General features: G+C 34.9%; 1 protein-coding gene across 1 annotated transcript in view; it reads left to right on the top strand.

Annotated features, from left to right (window-relative positions):
- Positions 1-12122, top strand: part of LOC122145671 (pyruvate carboxylase, mitochondrial-like) — a 188882-nt gene that overhangs the window by 166036 nt on the left and 10724 nt on the right. Inside the window, exon 18 of the mRNA XM_042760830.1 lies at positions 3326-3505. Within this exon, the coding sequence (XP_042616764.1) occupies positions 3326-3505 (180 nt within the window). The remainder of the gene's footprint in view (positions 1-3325; positions 3506-12122) is intronic.

Below are 12122 nucleotides of genomic sequence, written 5' to 3' on the forward strand. Positions count from 1 at the left end.
TGTGTGTGTGTGTGTGTGTGTGTGTGTGCGCGCATGTGTGTGTGTGTGCATGTGTGTTTGATCCCCTCTTAATCCTGTCTCAGTCTCATCTTATAACACTTTCCCCGACAGCCTCCATCACAGTGGCTTGGCCTGACCGAGTTTTGCATTGTGACTGGGTACTTAACAAATCCTCTGCTTAATTAACAACCCATTGATTTTTCTCTCTATTCAAAGTGAAGGCAGAAGTTGAAGGATTTTTCAGTAACCGAGTGCGGCATCCTCATAATTTGAATATTTCACCAGAAACATGCTTTCTTTTGGCTTCAGACAATCCTGTTGAGCTACAGACCAACAATGTAGCCAAATATTCAAGACCAAATCTAAATGTTTAAGAATTGATCATTGATCAGCCACTATTCTGTATTTTTCAGATATTTTCTATGGTAGTGATAATAGCCCTGTACTGGACAGTATGTACAGTTTAATGCCTACTGTTTTAAAAAGAGGTATGTTAAGTAGTATGTAATATTGCATTTTTCAAATGGTTTAATGCCACATTCTTGTCAGATGAACTTACTACCTTGGTTAAGTTTGGAGTGATTTTGGGTCTTTACAAAAAATTTAAAAAAGAATAAATAAATAAGTATTTTGCATGTTTTGACAAATGGTCTAGTAGTGCAATTATCATGTTCTGTACCATGGCCTGAAATAAATTCCTGAAAATTTAATATATACTGTATATTACAAACTGTCTATTCGGTTTCTTCTTTCCCAGCAAGGTGTGATGAAATCATGTGCAATATTGTTGTTTTTTTAGCTAAACAGATAGTTAAGGGTATATCATTATAGTTATATATATAAAAATATATAACATATAATATAACAAAAAAAATAAAAAAAAATAAAAAAAAAATAATTTGTTGAAAAAAAAATAAGAAAGAAGACCTTGCTGCAAAATCAGTTGTGAAAGTAGGTCATCATTTATGTATGAATGCATATGAATATGCATACAAACAATCAGACTAATGGAAATTAGATTGAAACTGGCATTTTTTTTTTCAGCAAGGATGTCTTAATTTGATCAAAAGTGACAATAAAGACATTTATAACCTTTTTACAAAAGATTTCTATATCAAATAAATGATAATAATAATAATTGTTGATAATAATAAGAAATGCTTGAGCACTAAATCAGCATTGGAATGTTTTATGAAGGATTATTTGACAACAAAGACTGGAGTAATGGCTGATAAAAAAAATTCAGCTTCACCATCACAGGAATAAATAATATTTTGTTATATATTAAATTTTAAAACAGGTATTTTAAATTGTAAAAATATTTCACATTATTAGTGTTTGTAATGTATTTTTTTAAATCAAATAAATACAGCCTTGGTGTGCATTGATACGTCTTTCAAAAACATATAAAAATAAAAACCAAACCCAAAATCATAAGCATAAATTAACATAAACATAAAAAACAAAAACTAACATTGTAACTATACCTAACCAAAAACAAAGATAAATTTAAACCATCAAAAACCCAAAAAAACCCATTTCCAATGTGAAGTAATTAATACAGCCACAATAACACACAGCAAAATAGTATGATACTCTGCTATTCTGAACTCAACCAATGTCTCATGTCAAATGACAAAGCAGGAGCAGCCCAGCCACCATGAGTCTTTAAGAATTGATTTAACATGAGCTCCAGTGTCTTGACTTCAAATGACTGTGGCAGGATGAAGGAAACGTTAATGCTTAATTGAGTGTAATCACATTTGATTAATCAGATAGTTAAGTGCTCATTTTACGAAGAGTCACTCCTCTTTGAACAGTATTCCCTGGCTGAGATGACTGAAGTTCTGAAGCAGGAGAGAGTTATGCAAGAGTGTCAGAATTTTAACATTGTTCAAAGAACATGTGTAACTTATGTAAAGGTTAGTAATGTTGACATTTATGTGCAAAAGAAGTTTTATAATTGGAGGTCTTCACTGTGTTATGCTCTATGGTCCCAGTGGTGCCCGAGTCACTCAGGGTCTGTGGGGGTTGTTGCTAAATCCTTTGCTCTCAAAAACTCTTTGCACATGTCATGTCTGTGGCTTTGTATTTAAACAAACATATTAACCTTGCATAACCTTTTTCTAGGACTCTATTACAAAATTTAATCCTAAATATCACTCTATTTGTTTCCTTATTTGACCTGCTCCCAACCATCCAGTTCTGGAGTGGTTACAGTTTTTGTTTGTTTGTTCAATTTGTTTAAAAAAAAAAAAAGTATGTTTTTGGGCATGGTAACATAGCAATACCATGTTATTGCTATGGTATCCTTTGAAATACCTTGGAGCACTGTTATAATCAATACTGTAGCACATATCAAAATATCTGATATGCCAATACTGTACTATGGTACGTTTCTTAAGGCAACGCCCTTCAAAGTGTATCTAGCCCACACTGCAAGTTAAAAAGTTGACAGTTGTTTTGGTGTACATTTTTTTTTTTTTTTTTTCACAGAGTGCTGAACTATTTATGTGAAGGAAAAATGGTGTGACATTTAACATTTTATTCCTCCCCTTAATCTCTTGTTTTTTTAGCTTTTTCCATCCTGTGTGTCTTTCCTCCTCTCAAATCCTCATGGATCTCTTATTTTCATTTAGTTCTCTCAAAACTCTCGTTTGGTTCTGTTGGTTTCTTTTGCCATTTTCTGTCTCTCTCCTGAATCCTTAACTCTTCATACATTTACTTTATTGGCTGAATCTGAATGACCTTTCGAGGATGTCTAAAATAGACGTGAAGAATTTTTATCTAATTATTTGGTGTTGTTCGTGTTTTAAGGAATAATTCTTGCAAAAATGTAAATCACACACCCTCATGTTGCTTCATACTTGTGTGACTTACTTTCTACTGTGAAACACAAGGCAAATTTTTTGAATATCCTGAAAACAATGGCCAGTATTATAAAACTAAATAAAGTTATCATAGACTGTACTGTACATCTTGTGCACTATATTCCCAGTCTTTGAAAACCTCTCCACAAATCAAATCCTCTTTCGATTGCTTGAATTGTTTTGAGTTTATGTTCTTAAAGTTCATGTTCTCTTCATCTCTTCTTGGGGTTTGTATCATTATAATGTGAGTTGATTATTATGCTCGTTTTGTCAGTAGAATCGTGTGCATTTTGAACAGGATGAACATTTCTAGTTGACTAAGTAAGGAGGTCGATCTTCAGTTTACAGTCCTTCCCTTTGAAATATGCTGTGTGAGTTTGTTTTAAAAGTTTCCAGAAATGAAGAACTCTTTTCTGGACATAATTTCTGTCTCTATATCACTTTTGTTTCTTCAGGTGACCCCCTCCTCTAAGATTGTGGGTGATCTGGCTCAGTTTATGGTGCAGAACTCTCTCTCCCGGGCTGAGGTAGAAGAGAGAGCAGACGAGCTCTCCTTCCCTCTGTCTGTTGTGGAGTTCCTGCAAGGACACATTGGAATACCACACGGAGGATTCCCTGAGCCCTTCCGGTCAAAGGTGAGATCACACTGTTTAATGAAAACAGTCAAGAAAACATGAGTGGGACTCCCAGCATTTCAGACATGCAAACAAAACAATAGCCTTCATAAGATCAAGAATAGTGTTTAAGAACTCATTGAGAAGTGTCATTTTATTTCTCATAGAAATCGTCCCTGGAGAACTGAGTATTTTTCATTACATTTAATCAGTTAGCAGACACTATTATCCAAGGCACCTACAAATGAGAAAACATAAGCAATTTTTTGTTGTTGCTGTTGAGAGTGACAGTGGCATTGTTTTCGAATAATCTCTAGCCACACAAAGAGAGGAAGAGTGTGAGAGAGAAAAAGAAAATTAGAAGTTAAGAGGATGCAATAGAGTGAGAGAAAGACAGTTCAAGAGATTGGGAGAATAGCTTTGTGTGCATCCATCACAAAGTTTGTGTATATGTGAGAAAGACAGGATAAGAGACAAAAGGTTTAAGGCTGAGTAAAGCTTGTCACATGCCAGCACTTTCTCAGTAGTGGCTGTGGTGTTTCCATCTTCTTGTGCTGAAGCCTTGCTGAGAAAAGAAACCACGCAGAGCCATACTGATCCACTATAATGCACACACACACACACACACACACACGCACACATTTACAGTCATGAGGTCACAGGAGACTTTTGCTTAATTTTTAAATGGTGTGGTTACTAAGAACAGACATCCTGCTTGTCAAATTTACTTTTATTTACTATTTCTTTACCACACACACACATAGACAAACAGACAAACCCTTTTAAAGCACTCTGAAGTCCAAAAATAAAAGATCAAACGTTTTTTGTCAGCACTGGCAGTATTTCAATGTAAGAGAGCTCAATGTGTGGCCTTAGTTTAACACAGAGAGAAAGAGACAGACAGAGAAAGAGATTTGAACAGTTCATATACTGACTTTAATTCCTCGTCTTAGCAGGACAGATAAAAATAAAATAATCTCTATATAATGAATTATTTTGTGGCTCTGAATGAAGTCAGCTAAACTTTGTAAGCATGACTGACATTTGCAGCCTGCTTTAAATTGTACTCTACAGAACCTTGGGGTCACATGATATCTTAGTGTAGAGAGAAAAATATGACTGACTTGTCCACTAGGCAACAAGTTTATTTCAGATATTGGCATCTAAAAATGTGATCACTGACATAAATTTTCCAACATTTGCAACAAATCCACCCCATGCACTTCCTGCTTTGCTGAAGTTGCTAAGTAACTAGAAAGTTTGTTGCTAGTTCATGTCCAGTAGTTCTTCCAGCTACACTAAAAATAAACAGTGGTGTAGAAACAATTTTCACTCAGAATTTGCTAGGAAATTTAACAAATAATTACAAAAACTGCAAATTACACATTGAAATAAATGTGAAATTTTAAAGTAGAAAGACTGAAATTGTATTTTCTTGTAAAATTTACTCTAATGATGTGTTTTATATACTACAGTGTAGTTCTTCTTTCAGTAGTATTTATTAGCTTTTTAGCTGTAATATGACTTCCATGTGAGCCATTCATTCAAGATTGGCATGTATGTTAAAGCATAGGGAGCAATGGCACTATATTCTGCATTAAAACGAATTAGAAATTATGCCATTGTCTCTCAAGTTTGTTTTCAGAAATTTAATCTATCTAAAACAAATAAGCACCAATTATTTCAACTGTGTGCACTTCATCAACAGCCATTCCAATCAGACGCTCATAGTACATATCCACACTTTTTAGTGTTCACGAGCAATTCAGATGATCTGAATACAGTACTAAATCATTTGGCTGTGATGTCAGCATCTGTACTTTCATATATGCCCTCATATGTTGCTGATATAGCTTTTTCAGTGAGGCACTTCACCTGAACATTTTAGTTGTGATGTGAGAAACAAAACTCTTGAATATATTAAAATTTAATTTAATAATATTTCTAACCCTTTTAACTCACCTCATGATTTCAAAACATGATGTTCATCTTGAAATGTAGCGTTTATATGAAGTGCTCTCTGTCAGAGTCTTTGTGAACCCTGCTGTGGACAGATAAATTACTTGTCATTGGACAATAGTGGATTGAACAGTTATTTAACAACATGCTGTTTGTTCTGCTGACAAAACATCTTTTGTAAAAACAACTGTCATTAAAATAGATTAGACTTCCTAATAGTTCTGAGTTTTGAAAATTATGATCTAGAACCATACAGTGTATGCCACTGTTAAGACTCTAAATCTATCCCTCAAAGCCTCATTTTCATCCGTGTTAAATACAATAAGATGTCCAACCTGACTAAGGTCTGTTGCACATGTTTAGAACACTCTCTCATGTTTCATTAAACTGCATTGAACTTATATACTGCATTGATGCCTCATCACTAAACATTACGCTGAATAATATCCACAGTGTGCTACTGTTGTTCTGTCACCTCCAGTGACTAAATACAAGTTGGCCCAAATACGCTCACTAATACTGACTTGAGGCATTACTCATAATGTATTAGAGCTTTTTAAAAGGCTAATGATGCTATGTCCTCTGACCTGGATATATGTACACCACCACAGCCCCAGGCATGGTCAACGCATACTGTATGTGTCTGTGGGTGTATTTGAGACACACTTGTCATGATAGGTTGGAAAGTTTTATGCGGCAGAGCCTACAGTGACTCACTCATGCATCCGTAGTTCTATCTCTGCCAATCATCTCCTCCAGATAAACTCAGATAACCAGACGTGGTGCGTTACACACCACTGGACAAACACTGATAAGAGTGGCCAATCTTCTCCCAAAGGCATACACACAAACACACACTTTTACATGCACAAATAGGTTGAGATGGAAGAAATACAACCACAGTCTTGATGATATGATCAAAACATTTGATACACCATCATGTCAAGCAGTCTGTAAATTTGCAAAAAATTGAGATGGAAAAACAGGCTTCCATATAAACATCCATCATCTCTTTCTAACGATTTAAAGTTTGTATTTATGTCTATATAGTGACCAAGAAACAGCTTGAGGGGATAAAATTCTTCACACCTTTATGCATGTGGTTTTAGTGACGTTAGCAGACACTTCAATTAAACATCACTCCAGTCTCAATCCTAAGGGCAATTAACCACTCTATCTTTAGAAACCCTTCCTACCACACACACACACATATTCCTGGCTTATAAATGGCCTCAAAAGCTGTCAAATTAATGAAGAGTGACTGAATGAAGCGTGGAGCATCTTTGAACTGCAGCCACTGTCACTAATAGAATTTGTGAGCCCTCTTTTGTGTCTCATGCCTCCGCCAAGGGAAAAGCCTCTAAACCCTTTCCCAGCAATCCTCAGGGAGCTCCTCCATACACTAATCAGCATGCTTTATGTATTATTTTAAATGCATTAGCCTGACTGAATGTGCTAATAACTGGCTCACTTCAGCACTTAATATAAGAAGCAGGGTGATCATGGAAGGGTATGTCACACTGAGTTTAAGATGCATGGAAAGGTCTGGAGAGTGTTGACACTACACACTTATAATGTGGACAGCTCACAACACATGATTGTACTTCATCTAATGTTGATAGCGGTGCTGAAAAGAGTTTTTGATTGGGCGGGTTCTGATGTCACAATATAAAAAAATGGGTTTATGAATTTGCTGCTTAGTTGCTCACCAATTTCTAGTCATGTTATCAACCCCTCACTATTTATGAATTGTTGATCTGTGCAGATGTGCTTGAGTTGTGTGGGCTTGTAGGCTTTTCATGTTGATTTGACATTTTGAGATTTGGGATTCAGTTTTATGTTTGCTCAGAAATTTTTGTAAAACCTTTTAAAATTAAGAAATAATAATATACAATTAGAAATATTAAAGCAGTTAAAATGCTCAATATTAGAAGAGTGAAATAGCACACTAATTGGATATTTCTTATGCATTTGACATGTAAATTTGCTTGCCAAAAAAAAAAAAAAATCTTTATACCCAAAATGCTGACTGACTGCATCAGTGAGATGCTGCAGGAATTTAGTAGGTCATAAAATAACTGTTTAAAGAGCTTGTAAGATAAAACGCAGTCCAAAAGCTTTTATTTCCTGTTTCTCATATACAAATAAATAAATCAAGCAGACTAAAAAAAAAAAACACCCACAATACTTAATAAATAATAAATAACCATATGGACTCTCTACCATCACGAGTACTTTGTCAGTCCAGACTGACCATACTCATCTCATACACTCATCTGCACACTTACAACTGTGTCGGATGATTGATTGATCGATCGATCGGCCGATTAACTGAGACAGGTTTCAGAGGATGTGTGTGAATGACAGCATACTTCTTCACATCCATTTTAACTCTTAAGGCCCGTTCACACCAAGGACGATAACTATAAAGATAACGATAAAGATATAGTTCTAAAAATCGTTTTCAGTATTAAAGAACAGCAGCGTCCACACCACAAACTATAACAATAAAGACAAAGAAAAACGATATAGTTGGAATTACTTTCAAAACGATTTTTTTTTCCAGCTGATGAACGATAAAAAATTGACAGCCCAATCAGAATCCATCCTGTTGTAACGCGCTCGAGAATTTAAAGCGCCAGACGAGCGTGCGCTTAGAATAAACAGAAGATATCGTTCGCTGGTGTGGACGCTAATATCGTTATCTTTATAGTTATCTTTATAGTTATCGTTCTTGGTGTGAACGGGCCTTAAGTCTGTCAAGCCATTACTGTCACAGCCCATAGGCTCAGTCCTAATGCCTTGAATGTACACTTCCCCTATAGGTACCTGTCACGATTTCACCTCTACAGCAGTGTTGGGGAATAACAAACTAAAAGTAGCAACACTAGTAATTTAACCAAGTATTTCATTAGTGTCACAGTAACTCAGCTGTTTTCAAAACAGAATATTTTTACAGTAATGAGCTTCTTTTACCAGTGAGATGTAAAAGACACCAATGCTTGTTTATCAGTATGTCTCGCCTAAAATTTCTATTCTCTCTCTCTATGAATTATTGGAAATTTCAATTAATTTTAATGAATGGTTTAATTTTAAATGCTTCCTTTGGTAACTCTTTAGTATAGGGACCAATTCTCACTATTAACTAGTTGCTTATTAACATGAATATTAACGATTAACTGCAAGCTGGTCCAAAATCTATTCAAATATGTTACGATTCAAATCGGTTGAGATGCCATGAAAATCATGATACAATTGGAGTAGGAGTTTACTCACTATCTTTAGAAAAGTTTACGTGGTATTTTCTTTTCATCTTGCCTCTGAACAATGCATATTAAAGTAACATTCATAAGCACAGCTCTGCTTTGTTTACAGCGGTAACCAGGGAAATGCTGTATCATTCCTGTTCATACGCACCACCTGCTGTCAGAGAGTGAATCTGTGTCTAATACATCCAATCAAAATAACAATTAAGAAATATTCAATCCATTATATTTTCACAAAACTAAATTCAAAACTACATTCAATCAAAATAACATGTATGTATACAGTCTCAATTAGATTAAAAACTACTTATGCTGCATGTATGCTGCATCTTTGTTTGGATTATGATTAAAATCCAGTGGTTGCTTCTAATTTTAAATGGAGCACAGACAAAGCCTTAGTTTCTTCATATTAAGAGATTTCTTTTATTTGTGTAACTTGTTTGATTTGGGGTTTGTTTAAAAATTTCAATTTAGTTTTGTTATATTTCAATTGCACACAGAAACGTGCAGCAATAGCCTAATAAAACGACACCTTTTCATTTACTGTATAATCTGTCTTCAATCTTATTTTGTAAAAAAAATTAAATAAATAAAAACGTGAGAAAATCGAATTGTGAATCAGAATCGTAAATTGAATCCAGTCGAATCATGAGTTGAGTGAATCGTTATATCCCTAATGCCTATTATTAACATATTGGCTGTTTATTAGTATAACATGTTCTGCATGACCATATAATCCTACCCAATACCTAAACTTAACAACTACCTTACTTACTATTAATAAGCACCAAATTATGAGTTTATTAAGGCAAAAGTCATAGTTAATGGTTTGTTAATAGTGAGAAATGGACTTTAAAATAAAGTGTGACCCTTCCTTTAAATTAAATGGCTATGTATAAATTTAAATGCAATAAATTTAGCCCCCAAATGACTACATGTTCCTTTTTGCAGCAGTACACAAAATAACATGTTAATATTCATTCAAATAATTTGACAAAATAATATACAAAACTTTAAAAGTTTGGGTCAGTAATTTATTATCAACAGTGATAATAATAAGAAAGGTTTCTCGAGCACCAAAAAAATATATGTATATTAGAATGATTTCTGAAGGATCATGAGACACAAAAGAATGTAATAATGGCTGCTGAAAGTTCAGCTTTGTCATTACTTTTTAAAATATATTAAATTAGAAAAGACAGAAAAAGAAAAAAGTAAATATTTATATTTCACCATATTACTGGTTTTACTGTATGTTTTACTGTATGTATACAATAGAGCTTTAAAAAAAAAAAAAAAAAAAAAATCTTACCGACCCTTAATTTTTGGACAGTAGTTTACTTGTTTAAATGCATATTGTTCATATGTTGACTTAGTTATTTAAATTCTAGTTCTAGCTGCTTCTAGTGTTTTTAATGTGTTTAGTGGTATTCAGGCTACTGTAAACTAATTTGTTAAAATGTGTATTGTAAGTATTTTGAAACTAGTAGGTTTCAAGGTCTGACTAAGTCCTTTTCAAGTATCTTTCCCAGTCACTTTTCTACAAGGTACTGAACGGTATGTACTGTCTATAGGCCAGAGATGATAGTCACAGCACATGTGCACATTGATGCTAACACAAACATACATGCACGCACTTAACTCAACTAAAAAAAAAAAAAAACTGCTGTGATTTTCCTTCATGATGCTATATATGATCTAGAAATTAGTGTGTAAACATACTCGCGGTTGGAACAGTTACACAGTAGAGACCTGCGCGGGACAGATTTATATATATCTTATCTGGTCCCGCTCCCGCCCGCGACATTCATGTTTTGTCCCGCTCCCGCCCGCAAAAGCCTGCATAAAAGTTATATATATATATATATATATATATATATATATATATATATATATATATATATATATATATATATATATCTGTATATATATAGTATAGATTTATTTGAGTGCATCAAAGAAATTTAGACATAAAATGGTTCTGTATCTACTAAGCTCCACAACATCCCAGCATAAACACATCCAAAAAATATTTATTTAGGCTAAGCATCAACATTCCCAAACCAGGGTTATTTTTAATAGAACAGCAAACATGGGCTGCTGCGTGCATGGTTTGTAATGGCAGAATGCGATCAGTTCTTCCTTTATTATCACTAAAAGCTGACATCTCAGTTAATCGCGATCTCATTAAAGCTCTGTTATAACACAATAAATATATGCACAATGAATCTTTCACAATGTCTACACTTCGTGTGTTAAAATGAAAGGATTCGTGAGTACACAGTTTTTAACACTGCGGTGAGTTGATTCTAACTTAATCACCTCTGATTGGCCATTGCGTTCCAGAAATCAACAGCTGAGTCTGTGATTGGCTACATTGCAACCCTTTAAACATGTGTTATAAATAGAAACTATGCCTAGCTTGCCCATGTCAATCATTTTAATGTTAGTATTAGTTGTTCTTTTTGCTTTTGTGCAATAGATAAATAACAATTTATATATGTTTTAGACACTTTATGTTTAGATAATTTCTATTTTGCGGGAGTCCTGCAAATCATTTTATTCACCCCCACATCCTGCACACACACAAGTCTCTTCCCTCCCGCACCCACACTCGCCCATCAAGAGTTGTCCCGTGCCACACCCTGTTGCGTTGGGTCCCACGGTAGTGCAGGTGTCTATTACAGAGCTCCCTCTGAGGCTCGACCACAGGAAGATGCGTTCAGGTCAGAGAGTGAAAAGCTTCAAACAGTTTTATGGCTACATGAGTTCCCATTACAGCCCACTGCTTTGTAGTCTTCTTTCCTATGGATCCTGTGAGGAGAGCAATGGACCCTCATGCCTGGCGAATTTGATTTGGGCCAGTGAAATTAGTCTCTTTGTTAGCTAAAGTGCATGAGAGCACTTTCAGACAGATGGAGAGCAGAAAAACTCCTAGTGGATTTTCAGACATATAATTAAATGCAATCTCTTTTATGCCCGTTTCAATGGAAATTTGGGGGGATTTTGTGTGTGAATATTCCTAAATATTATAATATTCCTGTAAGTAGAAATCAGTGTGTGAGGGACACATAAATGTAGTTTTCTTATTAATTGACATATTTAGTGAAGCATAATGAAGAACGTCTTGGTTACGTATTGTAACCTTCGTTCCCTGAAAGAGGGAACAGAGACGTCACGTCGGTGACTGACGAATTGGGAATCTCGCCAGAGAGACCAATCACCTTAGAGTGGAAACTAAATGAGCCAAAGCACATTGGCATGCGATTATTGCATCCAGTTGCCGCTGATCAAAGCGTGAGTATAAGTAGGCAGCCGGTGCAGCGCATAATCAGGTGTTCACAGGTGAAATGGCATCTTTAAAATGACTCGTCTTTAAAAAGACATTCACCCGTGAATGGTCTTTTAGGATT

Source organism: Cyprinus carpio, chromosome A7, assembly GCF_018340385.1.
Source record: "Cyprinus carpio isolate SPL01 chromosome A7, ASM1834038v1, whole genome shotgun sequence".
Taxonomy (NCBI): Eukaryota; Metazoa; Chordata; class Actinopteri; order Cypriniformes; family Cyprinidae; genus Cyprinus; species Cyprinus carpio.